The sequence below is a fragment of the Triturus cristatus genome, chromosome 3_1 (genome assembly GCF_964204655.1).
Source record: "Triturus cristatus chromosome 3_1, aTriCri1.1, whole genome shotgun sequence".
NCBI classification, from domain to species: Eukaryota; Metazoa; Chordata; class Amphibia; order Caudata; family Salamandridae; genus Triturus; species Triturus cristatus.
The window spans coordinates 316,769,175-316,793,525 of NC_140583.1; the positions used below are offsets into that span (position 1 = coordinate 316,769,175).

At 39.8% G+C, this 24,351-nt stretch overlaps 1 protein-coding gene across 2 annotated transcripts in view; it reads right to left on the reverse strand.

Moving 5' to 3' along the window:
- Positions 1-24,351, reverse strand: part of LOC146860183 (dual oxidase 2-like) — a 130,913-nt gene that overhangs the window by 31,645 nt on the left and 74,917 nt on the right. For both annotated transcript variants that reach the window (XM_085644018.1, XM_085644016.1), the window contains exons 17-22: positions 22,104-22,306; positions 21,703-21,888; positions 17,147-17,372; positions 13,658-13,751; positions 8,725-8,900; positions 7,540-7,621 (exon numbers count right to left, since the gene is read on the reverse strand). In XM_085644018.1, coding sequence (XP_085500144.1) covers positions 7,540-7,621; positions 8,725-8,900; positions 13,658-13,751; positions 17,147-17,372; positions 21,703-21,888; positions 22,104-22,306 — 967 coding nt within the window. The remainder of the gene's footprint in view (positions 1-7,539; positions 7,622-8,724; positions 8,901-13,657; positions 13,752-17,146; positions 17,373-21,702; positions 21,889-22,103; positions 22,307-24,351) is intronic.

Here is a 24,351-nt window from a genome sequence, read left to right on the forward strand (position 1 = left end):
TTTCACTTTTTTATTATTTTTTCCCTCAGTAGATTGTTACTAACGCTCATATACTTGGGAGCCCAGACCAAAATATTCGCCCCAAGTATTTCTCTGGCATACCTTTCATGGACTATGCAAGTGGGAAACATGAGGTGCCAAACTCTCCCTTCCTTCTGACCTTCCATTTTTCCTTTGTTAACTGTGCACAGTGTAGAAGGTTCAGGAAGACCATGGCTAACAGAACTCTACCTACAACTATTGTCAGCATTTTAGGAGAGGGCTTCCGGGGCAATGCAAGATGCCCACGAGTATAAGACTTTAAGTAACACTACATGTTAGACAGGGCAGCACCAAGACGTAAGCTTGGTGTCGACTTTTAAAATGGAAAAAGATTGCTTTTCGTTGGGTAGCTGCCATTCTCCACTAACTGGGTGGAAACCTGGTATCTGTGCCATTTGAAACCCCATTGGACCCTGAACCTAGCAAGTGCTGTGATGCCGACAGCCAGCGTGAAAGAACAGCCGCATTACGGGGCGGGCCAACGAAAAACTGCCCAGGAAGGGTCAATATGCAGTGTTCGCCATAAGTTGGCAGGGTATGCTCAGACGTGAGTGCCTTGCTCACTTTGCCACTGGATTCAAGCAAACCTGGCTGAAGACGGCTGAAATGCCAGAAACCGGTCCTAGGAAGCTTGTTTCCGGTCCAGGGAAGGCATGGCCTGGCAGTTCGGGCTGGACTGTTCCCATGAGGCACAGGGTCAGACTGATTTGCATATGGCCATGTCTGAACTGGGGTGGCAGAGTGGGCTAAAGAATGGTGATGGATCAAACCCAGATCTGTTGACTGGCTGTGAGTGTTTGATTGGTTCTGATGCTCCGTCCATCACCACCCCCTTTTGTACCGCTCAATATGCAGTGTGGTCAGACATGAAGGACACTTGTGGAGACAGCAGCTGTGGGGCCTGGTACTTACTGAAAGGAAATGCAATTCAAGCTTGAGCAACACATTTTACATCGTACACTGACATGTCCCAGTGTCTTTTTTCATAATTTCTCCTTTCATCTGCGCTCATTCTTATTTTGAAAACCGTCTGTCCTTTCTCTAACCATGACATCTCCTCCACGACCTCCTCTCACCCTGCTTCCTCCTACTCCTCTCAAACTAGCCTTCCTCCCTTGTTCTTAGTTGTCTTTTTCCTTTCTCCCTCCTTCTTCTCTCTTCCCACCTCCTTCTCTTTTCGTCTCCCTTCACTTTCCTCTCCCATTCCCTACCCTATAGAAGCCACTCTCCATCTTCACTTGTCTCGTTGGCTCCTCTTTGCTTTCCATTCTTACTTTCTGTGCTTTTTTCTGACCATTTTACCTTCACCCTCATGTCTCTCATCTCCTCTCTCCAAGCTCATGTTACAACATAATTTTCTTCCTTCTCCATTCTACCTCTGCCTCCTTTCTCTCCTTACTGTGTTCTCTACATTCTCTTTACTCAACGGGGAACTGAACACTGAAACGCAGTGAAACAAAGGCCGTACATGCAGAAGGCTCCACTGCCTCCTGATGGAGTCCTTCTTGCACATGCTTTTTTGACTTAGCCTTCCTGTCTATCGAAAAAGTTTGCTCACATTTAATGTATTTTTGTAGCACATATACATTTCTAAGCTGCTCTCACTAAAACAGACTGAGTCACAAGCAAGCAGGTGATTGACATTTACACTACGTGGTCAAACAGGGTAGGCAGGACTCCAAGGCCACCTGAGACTGATGTCTGCAACCTAGCCACTGCACCACACTTCTGCTTCTCAGCCACTTCCCTGATGTTGTGTGGTGGAGAGGAAGTAGCAAGATTTATTATAAAATATTGGCAAAGCGTTTAGCAGAGGCGAGAGAGTAGTGAGAGTGGGAGAGCAGATAGAAAATTGATGTAGGGAAAGGGTGATAGATATGGGAAGGAGGGTGCGGGCTGGTTTGAACATTCTTCCAGGGCTGCTTTTGAACATTATTCTGGCCCTGAATGATGAGGCTTGCACATATCTTGGACTACGAATTTGATTTCTGTTCTCACATAATTGTGCCTTTTGTTTTGCTTTCATCTTAACGATTTTGTTTAAAGGCCAGGAACACTCCCCAAGCAAAACATAATGTACAAATAACGTGACTAGCTACTACCTGAGAACCTGTACTTTATTCGGAATGAAGCCCATCTGTTTTATGGCATAGTAGAAGCACATTTATGACGCTCTCTCAAACAGCTCACCAAAATAGCACCCGCACAGGCATTAAAGTGCATTTACACATTTTGTGGCTTCTTAGATCACCACACATAAAGGTTTACCCAAGTACTCAATTAAATTTGCTGACTCGTGCTTGTGGGCTACTACAAATGTTGTAATTGTCTGCGGTAGCTGAAAATATGTTGCTGGACTATAAAAAGGGCCGGTGATTGTAGCATTTATAGTGAGTAATCAACAGTTACAAGGTTGTGATTTGTTTTGTTACACCATAGAAGAGAGCTCTAAAGGAGTTGGAATGCCTGGCAAGCTATCAATCAAGAAGCGGGTGAAACAAGGAAAAACACAACAAAGCTGAGGGACATAGTGAGTTAGATAGGGAGGTGGGAGTAAGTTAACAACGGGGATGGGTGGAGTATTGAAAAATTTAAATACATATTCATGAGTTGGAGAGATGTGGAGTATAGAAGATGAGCGGTGGGACGACAGAGGGAGGGAGAAAGAGACAAACTCTGTGTTGAAGGAAAATCAACAGTGGAAGCGAGAGAGGGAGAAATTTGAAGGATGAGGAGACAGTTGGGAGAAAAATGTTGGTTGAAGACAGCTCGGTATATGTGGATGATACTGAAACAGAGGAAAATAAATAGGTTTTAATGAGGAGCTAAAGTTGCAGATGAGGGTGTGGTGTTTAAAAAATAAGGCACTGTCCTTTCTTGCGAAACGTCACGTCCATGTTTGTTCATAGTGGACACGGCTAACACTTGCTATCCCTATTAGGCAATGTAACCTAGTAAATGCCAGAAATAAAGTATGACTTCAGTTTCTTATTCCATGTGTGACATTAGAAAGAAATGTAATGTTATCTGACTGCAAATGATCCTCACAGGTTCCAACAAATCGGACATTTAAAAATGAATACAAATTATAAAACCAAAATTAATTTTATTAGCTAACAGAATTGTAATTTTCTCGCCTCTGCCTAGCATATCACCAAGGAATTTCAGGGTTATTGGTGTTATTGTTTTTCTCTCTCTTTTGGATTTACCAAAACTTTCAGACAATAAAACTATGTGGTTAGATTCAGAAATTGTTACACCTGAAATCAAAGAAGCAATCAAACCAAGCTGATTGTTATTTGAATGTTTTTCTTATATTTTGGTCCAATACTTAAATTCACTATTTGATATCTTTATTTTGAATATAGAAGTCTATGGTTCCTTTAAAGAAGTATTATTCCACTCATGACTAAACATGGGATAGAATAATGAAATTGTGAACAACTTTAAATCAATTCAATTGATTAATTTGGACTTCCAGATTTATTCTAAAATATTGGTTTAGCATTTGGCGGAGCGATCCAGTCAATAATTTATGCTGATCAGCCTTGTTTTCTAAAATGTAGGTGCTCATCTGATAATACCAGATTGTTAGGCCATGTCTTAGCACGTTCTTCCAATTTTAAAGAGTCATGGGGCTTTCAGATTTATATTAAAAAAATATATATATTTGGGCTTATAGATTGGGATTTCTTATTTACTGTTGTGCATAATTCCTCCAAATGGCAAAATGGTTATATGTAGATTTTTCTGCTTCCTTGTTTATTAATGGAATGGTTTCTTTTCATTTTAGATTAGACAGAGGTACTATGCAGGCATATCTCCTTTCTCCTTTGCTTTTCTTATTGCTTCTAGAATGTTTGCTTCATAACGTTGGTACTAATAATTGCTATCAGGGTATACAGATTAATAATACTCATATAAAAATATCAGTTTATGCAGATGATATTTATTATTTGTAACTAACCCTTTAACATCTGTTCCAAATCAAAAATGTTCCCTCCTAACAGAATATGCATTTCATACATGTTAAATAACTCGGGTATTTTATGAGTTAATTCCTCAAATAAATAATCAGATATTTCATTTACTAATATTATTTAACTCCCTATATTGTGATAATACTCTAGAGCTTATAGAAGATGATATATTTAAATGCCCACTTTATTTACCTTGGTGGGGTGGCAGGGATTAGTTCCTTTAAAATTACTTATTTACTTAATACATTGCAGTTTGTTTCTTCCACAACCTTCTTAAAATATTGATTCTTTAACCCCTTCGACGCGCATGACGGAACGGTTCCGTCATGCACGTCGGTTGGGCTGTGCTTATGACGGAACCGTTCCGTCATGGCCCCGCCCGCGCTCAGAACCTTCAGCGTGGCGCGGAAATCCGCGCCGCGCTGAAGGGGTTAATCTCTTATTTTATATTGCAAGACTAAAAATGTCATTGTTTCAAATGAACTACAAGCCTCTTAAGTGAATGAGGGAATAATATAGCAAATTTTCAACTTTATTATTGAACATTTTTGCACAATAAGGATCTTTCTGGTTTAGGAACGATAGCAGTGCCATTGTTTCTAAATGGCTATAGCTAGAGAAGAATACAATCTAACCATTTTACTTTTCAGCCTTATTGACTATGGGTATTTTGAAATCTTTGAATGACAATATTATGCTATTATCTACAATGATAGTTTGTTGATCTTAGCTACTTCAGCTCCTCCTTCGGGAGTCTAATTTCACTTCAAGTTGGCATAATACTGTAAATAAACATTCAGGTAAATCTGCCTATAGACAAGATTGGCTATTTGAGAGGTATGTCCCAAATGGGTAATAATACATTCATTTTATTTGTACAACTAATAGATTTTGGTTTTTTTACCTTTCATGCTGTGAATTTTCCTATTATTTTCAGATAAAAACAGCTCTCAAAACGTTACACCCAGCTACCACAAAGATTTCAATACTTCCTTTACTCTGAATTAAATAGGATGTATTCACATGTATAGGTCATATGTCATTGAAAGTGTATTAAATGCTTCATTCACCTCATTATAAAAAATAATTTTTATAACATGATAAGTGGGAAGAAGAGGCTAAAATGCTGATTACTATAGATGATTGGAGTCTTATTTGTACATGTACTCATGGAGGCTTTTTACCTGCATTTGGTTTGCAAACAAATAACTCTTTAATGCAGGATTTGTTACAGACTCCTACCAAAATGTTTAAAGCCAAAAAGCTTAAGTCTTTCATTTGTTGGAAATATAATGAAGATATCGACTCATTAGCCAACGGACATTTCAATGTAAAACAGTTGCTACTTTTGGAAGTGTGGTATGATATACAATGTTCGAAATTCTTCCTATCAAAGAAGATGTATCATGTTCACATATTATTTATAAATCTAAAGGTTAAAAACCTTTTTAAACAGAAATTAATTTAAATTATTTGATGCGCGAACAGGTTTAGAGAACACATCTATTTCTTTTAATTTGAAGTCATTAACTGTATTATCTTGGTGGGACTGGGTTAATTGTACAAAACGAGGAAAGAATCTGGCTGTTACTTCATTATCTAATATAGATTTAAGAAATCGGCTGTGGTGGTCTCCTCTGAATAGATTTATGAAAAAATTATTGTAAATGTTTTGTTCTATTATTTTAGCTTTTTTTATAATCTGTGTACCTGGTTATATTCTGTATTATACAATAAATGTGTATTTCATGTTAATGTTTATAATGTTTGAAAAATTATGGAATACCTACTTTGCTCCAATCCAGTAAAAAATAGGTTATGTGAGATAAAAAATAAATGGTAAATGAAAGCTCAGGCATGGTATAAAGAGAGTCAAATATAAGTTCAATTCAGTGAATATGAGTGATATTATTAAAAGAGACTATTGTAGGAGGGAGACCTTTTATGAAAAGAAGGAGACAGAGCAAGTGGTAAATGTATGCATTAAACATGCATGAAATAGTGGATTCTGTGTGGTTCCATGACCAGGAACATTGGACCGACATGGTAATCCCCAATTCCATGGGGTCTGTGTCATACTTAACCCAGATCTGTGACGGGGGTGAGTGTCTGAAAAGTTTTAGCGCTCTGTCCATCATCTCCTTGTGTTTGGTCTGTCTCATAACTGCATGATACTGGGGTGATTTTACTCACCAGTAATGGCAAGATTGCAGGCAATTTTGCAACAGCCCATTACTATGCATTTCGGAATCAGGACCATAGACTGGGTCAGGACACTGTAAACATGGTTTCAGGCGAGCCAATGTAGCCTGACTGCGGCAGTTTAAAAACTGCTATTCGAAATATCAAAATAACACCTAGGCCAAACCTTTCTTTTTAAATATCAATAAGTTACTCCAATGTAGTTCTTGGAGCCTGTAAGGCAGGGTGAATGTTATTTCATGGTAGCACATGTAGAAAGTTGAACTTAAACATGTCATTAGCATACAAAAGCTATTTTCACTGTAGCACGGCTACATAGAGAAACACAGGGATTAAACTGTTCCATTTAATAATGCTTTCTGCATTTAGGAAACAGCTAGAAAATGATTCTTGGACTCTTTGTAATATTTATTAAAAGCACAATTCACAGGTGAATTAGGATTTTTAATAAACATTTAGGAAAATGCTATTTTACAAAATTACCTTTTCCCTGCCTAAAGCCTCTGGAGGCCTATTTGCATTAGACTCCAGCTGTAGTCCTCTGAGTGCTCAAGCCCTGAATGAGATGCGAAAACTGTTTCCAGATAAGAGGAAAAGGCATGGGCAGGTGTTTTTTCTCTCTGGTAGAATGATCATTTGGGCAGTGCCCAGGAACTTGATTAACTTCAAAGGAGCCTCCCCCGTCACAGGTAGATGTCAGGCCCCATATTTATTCCCCTAGTCAGGCAGGCTACAATCCCATTGGGGAAGGAGCTGCCTCCAAAACTGGTTTGAAGTGACCATAGAGGAGGGGTTGCTCATTTCCCCTTGCAACACCTCTGGAGTGGGCATAAAAGCTCTGCACCAAGCCACCAGCTTCACCGGGACCTTATCCAATGCCAATTGACATTGTGGGGACCTACACGGATACAGTCTTTTGGCTTCCCCCACTGAAGGACTTTGAATTCCATGTGTATGACTTTTAGGACTTAGGTAGCATAGGTTGCTTAGAGGACTGCCCTGGCCTGTTGTCTTACTCTATTTTCGTGGCCATCAAACTGAAATCAAATGTTTTTCAGCTTAATTTTTTTAATTTTACCAAAGCAATTGTCTTTGTATGCTTTATGGTTGTTTTAAAATATGTTTACTTCCTTCTGTTGTCATTCTATTCAAAAGGGAACAGCTTTGCATGTGCAGAGGAAATCCATTGAAGCATAGCCATAAAGAGGATGGCTACCAAGGTCATGCCTCGGCAAGCTGACTATTCTGAGCTTCCTTCAAAACAGTAGTCAGTGTTGAGGTGTGTAAATGTGTAAGAAATTGCATTGTTACTTACTATGCCGGGGATTCATTGCGGCCTTTGTCGATGAATGAGATTCGGTTTAACTTTTCTTTGAAAAGTTCCTTATTTTCATATCCTTAAAATCAGAAGAGACAAAATTACAATGAGTACAAAATTCCTCTGTATCCACTGTACTATCTTAGCTGGAATAGATGTTGACCATATGAGGAGACCACGTTTTATGACATAGCGATGCTATTCTTAAGTGGGTAAGTGGGAGGGATGCACAGCCCTACGACTCCAACACATCAGTATAGAACTCCATAAATCTACAAGTAAAACAATGGTACGTCCATTTGACAAGCTTAACAGTTTTCTTAATATATATATCCCTTGCTAATTATGCCATATTGGCAATACCAGACAGTGAAGGACTCAACCAATGTGTGTGTGTGTGGGGGCAGGAAGTGGAGGGGAAAAGGGAAAGAACAGCAGGGCAGGCTTCTCCATACTTTTCTGAATAGGTTGCTGACTAATGTAACTGAGGGATCCCTCTGGGTATAAAGTGCAACCTCAACATTCATATTTTAATGAAAATTGTTTCTGTATGCACTAGTCACAATTTGCTATTGACCTGAAATTAGCATTTACAATTGGACTGATATTAGCATTTGGTAATGTGTTGAAATTGGCATCTAAATAGGCTTTGGAGAACAGGAAACATATTAAAAAGTGGCTTTTAGCTCCAAACAGCATTGGAACATAGATATTTATTTGGATAGAGAGAGAAAAATGTGCCATCTTATCTGCAAATGAGTGGTGTTCACATTGTTCTAACAATGTCACTGTAGAACAGGCCTACTAGAAAAAAAACTTGAAAATCAAATCAAAGTTTCTCTGTTGATAAGGATGCTAATGTTCTCTGGCAGAATGGGAAACGATGCTGGTCTTGCTCAGGTTATGTTATTTCCACAATTTAACTCATTGGCTTGCAGAGCTATGAAGAACAATGTTCATGCTTAGATTACGTCAGTGTGAATGACATAGTTTACTCTTTAACAAATCCTAAACTGCATAACCATTCCCACCATTATTATGTAGCCCCAGTGCATTCTATCTTCAACTTGGAAGTGCAACAGTCTTTTTTGGCAATTGATACACAAGTGCTTTTATCCACTGCTAAAGGTGCCAGTTGGCCTACATTGGCCACTTTCTGTTTGTTTACACTATGTGTCTGACCTTGAATACAGAGGGTCGTGCAGCGCAGCACATTGTCGTGGTCCTTAAGCATGAAGTGAAAGTCCTCTGAGGTGAAACTCTCCTTGTTCTCAAACCCTGTCCCTCGCAGCATGCACTCTATTGCCTGCTCCGTTTGTTCTCCAGTGAGGCAGTTGTTAGACAGCTCGATGAAAGACCTAGAAGGAGAAGCAAAGTCATGAGATTGTGACTTCATTTATTGTATGCCAGAATATCAAGCTTTCAAATATTAGGTTACCAAATTATCAATTAAACAAAGCTTAAAGTGACTTTATAGTTAGGATAGGTGCTAAGACCTTAGCTTATGTTGAAACCCACCTAGAAATGTACTGAAACAAAGTATAGCTAGGTGTTGAAATGAGATAAGAACTAACATTAAAAATCAAAAGCTGGCATATTTCAGTGGGTCTTGGGTTTTATAACAATAGTTCTTGTTTTTTGAACACCTAACTATAACGTCAATTTACACTTTCTTTTTTTCCGTAATACATCTTCACTGAAAAAACCCAGTGTTAAAGTAACATAACCGTTAGATGTGAAATTAGTTAAGAACTAACACTGAAAAATAAAACAAAATACCCAAATTCGCCAGTTATAGTTCAGTGAGCTAACTATAATTTAGAACTCCTATGCCCTGCTTATGACCTCACAGAACACATCATCTATGCCATGTTAAATGACATCATTGAAGACATCAAGATGACATCTACAATGAGATCACTGATGACATCATCCAATAAATTTGACTATTTGCCATACGCTTTTCATACTGGAAGGTATCAGTAAGCTACACCTAGACCCAATTTTGACCACTACTTTAGTATTAATGGGTGTAACCTTTTACGCCCAATTAGTAGACCTGAGGCACTTTTCTACAACTTTGATTCCATCAAGATAGCATTCAGGTGTGCCACACGTTTGTCATAAACACAGAATGCTTGCGCTCTAGTTGCTCATTAGAACACTATCATAAAGGTGCAGTTGATCTCCAGGGGGTTAACTTGCAGGCTGCTGCTGGTATTGAAAGTATATATTTTGGTCTGCATGTCACAATATGTTTTACTGAAATGGATGAGGAAGATATCTGAGAACTCATACAAAATGTGCCCCAATTTTGCTTTGTAAAGCACTAACCATAATTTCTATGAGCAAACAAACCCCCTCATTTGGCTAATTGTTATAAGAAATGTTTTACATTTTATGGCTTTAATTCTATCATGATGGCTTCAGGTGTGCCACACACTTTTGTCATAAATAAGAATGTTAGTGCTCTAATGATCACATCCCAAAGTGTTCATTAGAACACTGTTGGATGCTGCCATAGAACATAGTTAAATCAACTGACAGGCTGCTGCTGCAATTGAAGTGCTTGTTTTACTCAGTATGTCACACTTTATTCTTATATGGCTGAGGTAAATATGCTCTCAATTTAGCTTCTGGAGCACATTCTATAATGTTGATGAGAAAGTTATGAGAGAAAATATGATTCATTAAATCCCAGGAGAGGATCAGCGCTTTAGACAGGTTAAAATCACCGTAGAACATACAACAATTTCCATAATTAATATGGAACAATGATATATGTTGTGACTAAAATGTGTTATTGCCCTTTATATGCACTCAATTTTGTGAGTCTCAAAAACAGTCTTTCACTATAATGCATTTCAATAGTGATCATGTCCAGAGTCCTGTAATGGCTGCTACAGCTTGTTGTCAATGTTGTGGCCAGCCAATCAAGGGGAGGTCCCTTTGGAACCACTTCCCAGCATGCCTTTTAGGGTTAAGGTGTGCTCACCCTCACACTTTTATATTTTTTTATTAATTTTCAAGACACAGGAACCACACTGAGTCCTCTAATGGTTACCACGGGGAACAACCTTTACAACGCAACTATTACAATGCACTACACTTACAACACATTTTTTACAACACAACATCCACTACAACGCATTCCATTACATCGCATGACACTACAACGCATTTTTAAAAACTACCTTTACAACGCATTCCATTACATCGCATACTACCTTTACAACGCATACCATTACAACGCATAATATTACATTAAAACCCCTACACTGTCCAACACTTACCCTACTGTTGCACCCCCTGGAGTTAGAATAGTAATTTTTACCCCTATACTATCCAACACTTACCCTACTGTTGCACCCCCTGGAGTTAGAATAGTAATTTTTACCCCCATACTATCCAACACTTACCCTACTGTTGCACCCCCTGGAGTTAGAATAGTAATTTTTACCCCTATACTATCCAACACTTACCCTACTGTTGCACCCCCTGGAGTTAGAATAGTAATTTTTACCCCTATACTATCCAACACTTACCCTACTGTTGCACCCCCTGGAGTTAGAATAGTAATTTTTACCACTATACTATCCAGCACTTACCCTACTGTTGCACCCCCTGGAGTAAGAATAGTAATTTTTACCCCTATACTATCCAACACTTACCCTACTGTTGCACCCCCTGGAGTAAGAATAGTAATTTTTACCCCTATACTATCCAATACTTACCTTAAATGCAATTTAATATTATGCGTTGTAATGGTATGCGTTGTAAAGGTAGTATGCGATGTAATGGAATGCGTTGTAAAGGTAGTTTTTTAAAAATGCGTTGTAGTGTCATGCGATGTAATGGAATGCGTTGTAGTGGATGTTGTGTTGTAAAAAATGCGTTGTAAGTGCATGCGTTGTAAAAGTGTGCGTTGTAACGACATACATCCCGTTTCCACAACATATTGTTCAGGTTGTGATTGTGACAAACCAATCAGGATTGACTAGTCTCATTTCAAGTGGCCAATCAGCGCATATATGGACACCAACTGCCAAGATATTATTAACTTTTGAACCTTACGTTCTCAAAGATCACTGAAAGTATTTGCACCAATTCATAAAACACATGCTTTGAGAATAAAGATCTAGTTTTCTGTCAAATTTGGTGTAGTTCTCTTTAGCCATTTTTTCTGTATCACTGTCTAAAATTCCTATGGAAAATTGCAAGGTGAAAACATGTTTGAACCCCCTTTTTTTCTCAGCTCCCAATTAATGGATCACCCCAAAACTTACCAAGAAAGAGCAGAGGTGTAACTTTTTGTGAAGATTCATCAAGTGACACCAAATGTATTAGCAAAACAAAAAAACTCTTTCTATGGAAAATCTGACCTTACTATAACTACATAGTGAAGACTGCCACTCTGTAATATACGTATATTTCACAAACAAGCTTGTGCTGGTGCTGACGCTTAGCGGTTGAGCCATATTCACAATATATTGTGAACAAACCATTCTGAACAAGGCCCCACCTAGAGCTGACTAGTGTCAACTGCTGTCCACTAGTTAACTATTTTTCTCTATTTCTAATTGAGTACACACTTGAATATATGTCTATCATTAAGATGCGTTGTGTGGAATTGAGTGTAATAAACCTATCTTTACTTATATATACTTACCCTGGCAATATTTTATTCAGGATTCTAGTACCAAACTGATTTTCATTCAATGGTAGGTATTCACAGATAATGCAAGGATGGTGTACTTCTGTATGATTTATTTTAGACTGAGGGAAAGTGATATTATTTTGTCTCTTGTGATTTTCTATTCAATTCATATATAATATATATATAATTTGTTTTAAAATCATTGTTTAAAAATTTCTTTTGGGAAGAGCCGTTTAGAAATCCCACTTTTCTAGCTCCGTTGAAAGGTGTTGTGGAACATATAGTCCAATATAACACTGTTAAGAAAGGTTTACTAATTGTGTAACAATTGCTTGCATTGGGCTATTGCTCACATATTTTGCAAGACATATCTCATCTGTTCGAAGCATGGCAGAGGATAGTTATAGTAACCGCTATTAGCTGACCTATCGGCCATATTTAGTGCTGAGTATGGCTACTTGGGAAACTTCCAAGATTAATTTAGTATATTTCTACTATCAAGATATATTTTATTAAAAAGACAAAACAGTTCTGGCCTTGGGGTTTCGTTCCTGTAGGAGTTTCAATTTTAGCCCATAACCAAAAACCTGCCAATGAACAAAATATAGAACTCAGGACAATTAAGATCATTTGATTCAATCTTTTAGCAGCTTATCAATGATGGAGAAAATCCTGACTAGGATCCGGAACCGGAACTAGACTCTAACCACTCCGAATGTAAGAGGTGCTGAAGACATAGTGAATGGGGAGGACTAGTTTAGTAAGTGGTATAAATATTTACATAGAGGCTTAATACAGAGCTACCATGCACAAAATGTGACAGTAAGGGGAATGCACATACAGTAACGGGGAGGATTGAGCAAACGGCAAAGGAGCATAGTTACTAAAAACATTTTGAAAGGGAAAAGACAATGCCTAAAACAGCATAAAGGGAAAGAATAAGGAAAAAAAGCTGACAATATTGAATGTATATAGGCGTGCTTATTTTATTAGCTCCTAAATCGATGCAGTGACATTTTGTGTAAGTGCACAGATTACACTCTTTCTTGCTCGTTAGCTACCATCTGGCCAGTCTATCAGATTATGCAAGAGATCAACATTATGAGGCATAAACCTGTAGGAACTTTTTTTTATTTGGGCATGTGCTAACCAAATGCTAATTAACAGCAATAGTAACAACAACCAAGAGAGAAAGTAGAATCAACACCACTATTACTATGTTCTTATTCTTATCAGTGCTCATTCGCCATAGGCCCTCTTGGCACTGAAAATAGAGCAGTGGCGACAAACTGTTAAGTCTTATGGTAGGGCAGAATTTGCATATGGAATGATTAAAGTCATAATGTCAATTTGAGCTACGGTGATTGTCTTGCATTTCCGGGAAATAATACTTTAAAAATGACTCAGTGCCACTGGTGAACTTTATGGAATGACACGAAGTAAGTGTTATTGAAATACCTTAACATCCCGGCAAACTCTTCCTTTGAGAGGGATCCCTTCTCTTCAATGTCGTACATGGTGAACATCAAACGGCACTTCTCTTCCGGGGTACCTGGTTATTGACCGGTGAATAAACAAGTAAGTGAGGCAGCTATAGCAAGGAGACCTGAATGCAAATATACGAGTCAATGCCTGATGGCCTGGTGGTGCCGCACTAGTTGGTTACTCCTGGGAATAAAAGGTGAGGGTGGGCATGATTGCCGATTTCTTCTTAGCAGAATTTCCTGCAAAAACTTTCACTCATAGTACACAAAAATGCAAAGAACTGAAGAAATCATGTGTAAATGAAGGGAATAATCATGTGTAATGAATATCTCGCATCATAGTCACAAAAGCTATATGGGAGTTTTAAAACATTTTTTGTTAAAAACTAGTAATAACATTTAAAACTTCTAAAAATACCAAGTCTGCTTACTAAAATGCCTTAAATAACAATGTGTCACTTTCAGCAACCGTTATCAACTTTGAAAAATGTTAAAATATTTTAAACAATTAGAGCAAATCCTATCAATTTTTCTAAACTATTAGATGAACTGCACATGTTATCAAAATCAATAAAAAGCGTACTTTTTTAACTTCTATAAAAGATGCATAATACTTTAACTCCCACATCCTGTGTGCAAAATGGAACAGGTTATCATGCCTTGCAAAAATCGATAAATTAGAATTCGCCATCGACAAGGATAATTTATTTTTCTCAGCTTCAAGCAATGTGGCACTAATTTTTAACTGCTACGTAATATGCATGCAAAAGATTGCCCAGTTTAGAATAAGCATTTGCAATGCAAGAGGTCTCGCATTTAGGAGAGTTTAAGCTATTGTAAATGCCAATAGCTAAAACTTTCGCAAATGCTAGACCTATTGCAGTGCAAATATTTTTTGGGTGGTCAAAGCCCCCATGCCGCACTTTCACGTGCATGGAGACCGAGCCCCTTTCTTTAAAAAAGCTGTGTCTAACAAAAGATGCACAGCCGCTATTTTAGTGAAACAGCAGCATGGTGACTAATACAAAAAAATGCTTTTGCTTTGTAAAAGCCCCCATGCCGCTGTTTCACTTTAATAGTACTTTTTGTTAGACACCAGCTTTTTTAAAGAAAGGGACACGGCCTCCATGCATGTGAAAGTGCCACATGGGGACTTTGACAACAAAAATAATATTTGCAATGTAATCGGTCTCGCATTTGCGAGAGATTAAGCTATTGGCATTGTAGCGCAATCTCTCCTACATGCAAGACCTTTGGCATTGCAAAGAAGCAGCCGCCATTGTCTTGGCTGCTTGGAAAGTGAAAGCACACATGGCGCGCTGAATGTAAGGAAAGCACGTTGTGCCTGCAGTAGGGCAGAACCCATTAAAGCAAATAGTACTAACAGCAATAAAACACACTGTGTAGCAACAGAAGTAAAAGGGCCAGTCCTCTTAAGATCTTTCAAATGAAGACAAGGTGGTACTAAGGAGGGATTAACAAGGCGATTAAGGAATCAGAAGCCAACATTTACAAAGGACAATGACACAAGCCAATAAAAAATATGTGTGGAGAGTGGGTGGAGCTTAAAATCCCTAACTGAATACAGCATGTCTCACAGAGCAGCGCATAAAGGCTCTGTTTACAAAACAATTTTCAGCAATTAATCTACATTAGTCGCTGAAAGTCAAGTAGACACGTTTCGACCTGTCAGTAATTCACCAAAGGAATCCTGGCAGGAGTAAACCGGCTCACAAATTGGCAGTAGTAAATCCCCTGCAAAGACTGGCAAATGGGAGGCCCAGGGCATGGTTAGCATCATAACTGTGTGAACGCTCTCACACTTGTTTGTTGGTGGGCATTCCCAGATGCGAATCTGATCCCTTCCTACCCTGGAATGGTTGAAGATTTACTCAAGCTGTGGCTGTATTTATTCTCCTTCCAGGATGGTAAGCGCAACGTATCACCCCCAGATTTGGTGGAGATGTGTCTCTTTGGGGAAAATTGTTTTCCTCATATGGAAAACACACAAAATGAGAAAAATGACTTTTGCCTGCACTTCACAATGTGTGGAATTGCACACTTTGCAGAGTTCTACAGGGAACATAGGCAGTCTAAGAAAGTTATAGCAGATCCACTAGTACATAGGGAATACTAAACCTGGCATAGCTCCACGTGTATTCACACCTGTGTTATAAATTGAACACAAAGTTTAAATGGGCATTCAGGAAGAGTCATAGAGCACCCTCCATACTTTTCCATATTTTTTGTGAATTAAGCCCAAATAACTTACTTACACCAGTGAAATTATTGTAATTTCTAGTCCTAATTGTGTACATTTTATTTCTATACTAACATCTGAAATAGATGACATCATTTCTAGTGAGCATTTTATGGGCAGAGTGATGATACCCACAACAAAACAATATATTTTTATCCTCTGTAGACAGACCTGGAACGTTTTCATAGTTTTAGTATGTATATATAAAATGCTCACTCCCTTTAATGTCCCTTTTGTAGGTCTAAAGCCAAAACAATAACTTTTTATATTACATACTAAAATAATAACTTTCAACCGGTTCAAGCCTGCCACAATTCCTCTTGGTCACGATATTTCTTCCCCAGTGTGAAAGACTTACATTCCAACAGGACAACACAGGTGGATGCTGGAGGCACCTGCTGTGGTTCCACCTAGCTCAGTATGCTTGAGTGGGAGTGTAAATGTCATGCCTCTTTCCTAAGATGGTGAACCCAAGCTTTAACACCACTACAGTCATGGTGGGTTCTGAAGCGTATGCATCCTTCTTCACCTCTATTGCTTTGTTTGTGTTGTAATGAGCTGTGCCTGGTCTTACTGTAGTGTGTCCACATTTTTGGGCTATTTTAATAAAATGTCCGGAAATATCTATATTTCACACAATTTTTTTCCATTTGCCTCTTAGTTTAAAATATTTACTTGAAGGAGGGTAGACGAAGTCAGTTGCATGTTCTGTTTAACCTACATGTCTTTTCTAGAAGAGGCACTCCTCTAAGCCAGGATCGCATTTTCACCAACCCATGTTCTGCTCCTATTTAATGATACTGTTTCTTGTGGGTGGTCCCTTTTATTTTCCATGCTAGTTGTTGCCCTTGCCACCTGATTATCATCTCTGAAAATTCCAATGTACCTATTACAACAGTCCTGATGGTCCTTTTGCGTGTCATTCTCAAGTTGTTGAGAGAGAGAGAGAGAGAGAGAGAGAGAGAGAGAGAGAGAGAGAGAGGAAAGAGTGAGTGTGTGTGTGTGTGTCAAATATAGCTCAAGATTGGAAGCCAGACTGTAATCTCCCTTTTGACAACTTTTAAACATGATACTCAGACTGCGTAAATGCCTGCATTGGACTAAAGGGAAGTGAAAATGGACTAATAACTCCATTTGTGATTTGGTCTTTCCTTTGTACACCCTCAGGGTGGTTTGTTAGCAGCAGCTGTCGCTGGAGCTCACCTTTCATGAAGATCACCAGGATATCCAGGAATTCCCGAAAGGATAGATATCCATTGCCATCCTTATCAGCGAGAGAGAACATTGATTCCACAAACATGGACTGTGGCTTCAGCCCCACAGACTCTGCAAACTCGGCACGGCTCAGCTCACATTCCAAAGCTTCTCTCACTTTCTGGGAAGTTGCAGCAGTGAGGTCTCCAGCATCTGAGCGGTCAATGTCAAGCACCTAAAACATAAAGAGAAGTCATGAGAAGATGCCCTAGAGGTTAATCCCAGACGTGTCAATGTAAATATGCCCCTGCAGGTACGAGAGAGAGATGGGAAAACACAGTGGAGAATAATCTTAGTCATGTCAAGCGGTTGCACTTATAGTGAGAGCCATCAGAAGACACGGATGAGACTGATCTTAAGGCAACTTAATTCCCTGGACATGGAGGGTTAATGAAAGACATCCAATTAGACTGATCTTAGACATCTTAATGTCCAGGATGTGGAGGGTAATGAGAGTCAAAAGAAGACACTGCAAAGACTGGTCTCAGAAATGTTAGCGTCCTGCACATGGTGGGTTAAGGAGACACATCAGGAGACAATGCAGATAATGGTGTTGGACATGTCACTGTCCAGCATCTGCTGCTTTAGTGTGAAGCATGAGATAACACTGTGAAATTCTGAGATATTATCCTAGTGTTTCTAAAGTGTTAAACAGCGCTGCGGATTGGTGTGGGAAGTAATCATGCTAAAATTAAATATAGCACTTTCACATAAGCATCTTTACACTGAAGATTTTTACATCCCACCACATTTATACCAAGTTTATACATGTTTTGAAGGCTGTAATGTTGTCTTCATCCTGCTGGGATCTGAACCTGAATCTCAGGCTGTGTAGTTGATGCTGTGCATCATTAGAGTACCATTGTTGCTCTAGTCATCTCACACCTCCAATCCTCTCTACATATTTCATGTGTTTGCAGCCCAGTTCACAAATTTCAAAATTAGCAAAACAGTGAAAAGGGTCAAGAACAGAAGCAAATGTGGATAACAGAATGTATAAATAGGAGGAGGTCCTGCTCTTCCATGATATTCCTGAACATACCTCAAAACTTGGGTTCTGTGGTTTACACTGTGAGGCAGCCTTAATGCTTCACATTGTAGGATCTTGCTAATTACAACACACACACATGTTTATGCATATGCAACCAATGGACTGTCAGGGTCATGTCACTTCGAATACAAACACCACTAGCTCCTAGACACTGTAGGATTGTTCTATGTCTGCGGATAATGCAGGTAAAGAAATATGGATTTAGCTTGTGGTACATGATGAAAGCCACGTTATAAATTCTAGAAGGCTTCCCATGAAGATTTGGTGGACTGATGGATCTCATCACAGGGAGTTGCTAAACATGTTCGACATGGATTGTGTCTTCCTTGCCCTCACCTGCTCTGCTGTTCACCAAATGTGCCAAGGTATTGGTAAGGAAAGCTAAAAAAAAAATGTTTCACATAGTTTTATCTTTAACTAAAATTTAAAAAGATTGAAGAAATAAATAGGGTCTCATAGTGGTAAACTGGATACAATGTTGTTCTATGATGGCTTGCAAGTCTAAGTAGAAGCATTTTGGTCTGTCAGAATCATTTTCAGCATGTTGAAAAGGTCTAATGAGGCAGAACACCTCATGGAGTTGTCCTGTGTTATAGTATGAAGGTGTATTTTGGACTGCATTCTGCCATGGTGGTATTCTCTTAACATTTTTATAGATAGAGTGGGAGTTTTTGTGGTAGTTCATTTATAATTATAGAAACATATTCTTTTAAAAGTTCTGCCCATTAAGCAGGCGGCGTTTCCATTCTTACATTTTGATACAATTGCCAATAACTATAAACTCTGAGATTTACTCCAAGAGTAGCCTGACCAGCTCAGTAATAGATGTATACCAGGATGGCAACACAGAGTAACCCTACCAGGTTTCTATGACATACCTACCACAGGGAGGGCTCGACACACACACCTACTCAGCGCCAGAATACCCTCACAGGTGATAGTGTGCTTCACAAATACACATAGCATAACATAACATGTGACAGACAAGGAAAAGTTCTGAATATGTGGACAGGAACGAATTACAGTGTTGTGAGTTCCCTTTAGAGCCCACTTAGTTCTCCCTTTATTAAGCCTAACTGCAAGTTGTAGGCTGCTTTGCACACCTTACACACAGGACTTTGTTTTGTGCCACAATATTATTTTAGAAATACACTGCACATGTTTTTGCTATTTGGTTCTTTTCTCTGGAACTGGGTGTGGACATTTTATACAAGGTCGAACAACATCAGGCCTCTGCTTTTCAGTGATCTGTTAGCAAAGTAGCTTTGCATCGAGATACAACATAAATTCACATCTGCTGTTTTCAAGTGAGAAACCTATTATCATACACACCGAGACTTAGCTTTTTCAAACAGAGAGGGGAATTCTTGCAGAGGAAAAAGTCGTGAAAAGAATGTGCTAGCCTTGCGCATCCTGAGATGCAGACTACCTACCTACAAATGCCACGCATGGGGGCCGGTTCTAATCCCAGAGATCTCTGATACATCCCTGTGCCCATGTAGTTAGGATAGTCTAGGGCAGATATATTATTCACCATGGTAGGGCTGCTCAATGTATAGAGTTTACTTGTAATGCTAATTACTTTGCTAGCATGCATATATTTTCCAGGTGCAGAAAATCTATTTCATAATAGAGCACAATAGTTTCAATAACTCTTGTAAACTTTCCTCGTGTCTTTCTTTGTTTATGATGTACATGTATGAATGTGAAAACTAAAGGTGATGATCTGTTTCCAAGGTTTACTCTGAGGGTAAAGAGATGTATTCTGGGTGCCAATTTACCTGTTAGTCTGGGAAGGTTAGGTAGGCAGGTAAAGCACTATGAGCTAGTTGGATTTGGGCCCATAGGTACTGATGTGGTATGGTGACTCAGTCCCTAAATTCTGATGTCCTGTGGTCTCAGGCATAGTTCTGTTTCTAGGCAGAATACCAGCAACAACAGTTGATAGCCAGAAACACTAATGCTTTCTGGGATATCTAATACGAATCATAAATTCAGAAAAGTAGTAAGAAATATGAGATGTTTGTAGTACCTAAGGAATGGATACAGTAATCATTTCCATAGATTAGGAAAAGGCCTCACATAGTGGGCTCAAAAGAGAATCTCTTGATGATCGCATAAGAAATCTGCCATGTTCTATATCACTCCACATATGCTGAAATCTAAAGGTCGAAGAGCTTGGTGGAAAAATGCCTTATGGTCAGCAGAGTAGCAGATGAGAGGTATGGATACTATGGGGCCTAAGTAAACCTTAACTCAGATTTATGAAGCAATGCAAGGCCACTTTGCAAGGCCCTGAGTGACTCCATAAATCTGGAGTAAGGCAACGCAGCACAAACCGCTGTGTTGCCTTACTTTGCCCTGGGAATGCTCCCACACAACTCTCATGATTTTTCGATGCATTTCCAGATTTACCAGAACTGGTAAACCTGGGAATGCGCAAGAAATATACTCCTTCCCAGGAGAGGCGTACCAAAGAGAAATATCTTTATTTCTCCTCATTACTTCCTCTTTCTATGTGTGCTGCATCCTGCAGCACACATAAATACAGGAATATTCCTGACAGGATTGGTTTGGTGCAAGAAGGCGTCCCTTCCTGCATGAAAACAATCCTGCATGCAACACAGGCTCCATTGCACCATGATGCAAGGGTGCGTGCGTTGGTGCTAGGCTGCCAAAAGGGCTCCAGCACAGAACAGAAGGCAGGAATGCACTGTATTGCCTCAAAAATGGTGCATTCCTGTGGTTTCCCTGCATTGCGTGACTACTTCATGAATAGGTCCCTATGTTTGTTGTCTGTTGATGGCATTCTTCTAATAAACATTGACAAGCTGTCCGGAGCAATTGAAGATCCCTTAGCCGTGTCACAATGAATAAATAAATTCAGTCTCTAAAACAACTCATAAGGGCTGCACTTTTTAATGTAGGATGGTACCAGTAGCAGCCTGTGCTGGTAAGAACAGTGGGGCGGTGAGGCGGGGTGGGGTGTGGGATTCAACAAACCACAAGGGAAAATTAAATAAATAATTACATGTCCCTCGTCATTGTCAGTTGAATCCCCCACCACCCCACCCCAACGCTCTTATCTGCACGGGCTGCTCCTGCATGGTACACTGCTTGTAAACCATTATCACCTGGGTCTTGTATGAGTACATTAATAGAACAGGAAAGAGCTTTCTATTGTAAGTACAACACATACTATTGTATTTCAGGGCCACAGTCTTTCACTGAATATTTAACATTCAAGACTGTAGAGCTGTGTCCCAAAACTATAGTTTCAGTTCAGACTGAGGAAAAATGAAGTGAAATTTCAGTTTAGTATGAGTGCGATGCCTACCAAAATACATTGCTCAACAAAAGAAATATTTGGCTACAGCTGTGGCTGGCTCTAGCCAAAAAGAAGGCTTTGAGAAACTCCATCTTGTTCCATCTCTGTCAGCTTTATCTTGTGTACCTGTGACAGGGAGTGCCTGAAGAAGGTCTCCAGAATCTCACTCCTCTGCTGTTTGGTTACGGCTTTCTTCAGAAGGTCTTGTTCACTCAGCTGAGATATACTGAAGGCAAGGCCATTTGTCTCAAAAAACACTTTGAGACTCCCAGTGAAATCTGCTCGGTCTTCTTCTCCACTGAAAAAGAGCACCTGCCGGGAGAAGAGAAGTCACTTAGCGGTAGACATTAAGACACTCAACGTGGATTAATGGAATTTAGGCAGAGCACCCTAGATATCCTGTCATAAATTCATTTATCAAATCATTTAAACCTTTCACTCTCAATTCACAATCTGGGTCACAGACTGAGAAGCAGGTTAAACCAGTAGGATAATCTTGTATGAGATCATGATCTGGCCTCACTTACCAGGTCGTACTCTTTAGGGATCTTCAGCAGGAGTGATCTGCAGCCTTTATTGTTGGACTGGATCACCTCCACTTGGCTCAGGTGGTGCAGGTTTAGGCTTCGAATCACCGACCTCCTGCCGTCTAGCACTTTGATGAGTTGGTTCGTCTGCAGCTGAAGGTAGACCCTCTGGCTGGACTCTTTGGGACCGCGCCATTCTAAGGCTATGGGGGGAAACGCATCAACAGAATGTCCTGGGTATAAAGGGTAACAGGCAAATCAAGTCTTCCTATTTGCTGCCTGCTCTTCAGACGTAGACGGTACCTAGTTTCTGACTTGTTGCTTTCTTACTGTTGCTTTCTTTATCAGTCTGAGGCCTCTGGATTATTTTGTATCTTTTATTTACACTACTTCACCTAGGAGGCTAATCATTGAAATCATAAACTCTGTGACATAAGTATTTATGCTATCACTCCTAAATCTACCTCCATCTTTCATCTCCATGTACACCCTTAGTTATAAACTTCTGGTTGAAAAGGTTTCTTTTAATAATTTGAAACATTATTGAAACATATTGTATGTAACCTCTTTGTTAATCCATTTATCATTGCCTTAAATGATCCAGGGTCCAGTTAAATGTATCCTGCGGAGATGAGCCTCCCCCATACCTTGAGGGAATGTTTCAGAGAAGGGCTTGAAATGAATGCAGTCAGTGGTAGGGAGCCCCTCGCCCCCACCGTCCCACACACAGTCCTGCCATAAGCTTTCACCTGTTGAGGTTTAGTCTTATTTTATTTACAATTTCACTTCCTGCCCTGTGCTTCTTCCCAGGATCCATGTGTCCCACGTGCTTCACGCGTGCTTGCATTTATCTGCTACATTTAGAATACTCTTTGAGCTTTGAATGGCTTTTTCCTCATTGTTTTTTTTCATAATTGTTAGCACTGCAAGAGATGATATTAGCACAGGACTGTACCTGAAAACACTGCAACTAAATGCAGCACCCTGTTCTGGCGGTGTATTGATTTACATATGTGCACTTTAGTACAATAACAGTCCCAGGGTGAGAGTGCGCTTAGATGCGCTCGAGGGGTGGGGTGGTTGGGTATGGCGGGAAAGCTGGAACGTGATAAAACGTGTCGGCCTGTGGGCAGAGTGAGCATACATAATGATACGCTATTGACAGGTCGCAGTTCGTGAGGCCTCAATTATAGTTTCTTTATTTCCATCTCTTCCAGAGTCCCTAAAGTCACTGGAGACCTGGCTAATCAACTGGAGCCTGTCAGCGCCTGGATACCCTACGGGTGGCAAGAAGCACTCTACAAATCTACTGATTGATTAATTCATTTTTGACATTCATCTTTGTGCAAGTACATCCTGAGGCGCCTGCATCATTCGGCAGTCTCTCTCTGAGCGGACACAGCGCCATTCTCAGCACTTCTTCGCCTCCCTCTGGTACCCGGAGATACATTATTTACCATTGCAGGCCAACCTCACCTTGGCAGCTCCCTGCCTCTGTTCCTCTGGCAATGAACCCTACGTGACCTCGTACTGGGACTTCTGCAGAGAGCCAGGTAGGAACACGTTAATTCCCACCCACGGTATAATCCTGCCCCCTTTTAGTTATTTTTCTTATTATTCTTCACTAATTCCACTATATGTGGGCATCAGTAACCTTTTACAGATCCTCTACTCTCTGCATATCTGCATCTCTGACCTCCCAACGTCACCTCAATGTCACTTAAGAATTCATTCATATTTGTTGGGCATAACACCAATTCCTGTAGCCTCCGCCCCACTTGCCATCTTTTCCTCTGAACGCCACTGAGACTTACTCAAAGCAGTCATCTTACAGACCACCTTCAAATCCTGTTTTCCAGCCTGGCTCCGATCCCTGCACTGCTCCGTTAATGTCTAAAGCGTTCTGCTTGGGACAGTATCGCTTTAATACGATTCAAGCAGAATGATCACCTTCTTTGCTTTTGCTTTCCCCCCCTGGCATTCCATTAAAACACTAGATTTTTTGGGGGGAAATGCCATGCCCTCACCCTTAAGAATGCGTGCTACTGCAGATCCTGTACCCACTAATTTTAAGCTGTGTGTGTGTGTGTGTTGTTATAATACATATTAAGAATTTATTGTCCGCCCTTTACCTGTTGTCCTCTAGGTGGCAGCCTCCCCCCAATTTCACTTCACTGAAGGTGCCGTGGGACTACGTACACAAGAAAGAGAAAGTGGGCCGTACCACATAAAGCGAGAACTGGAAGCG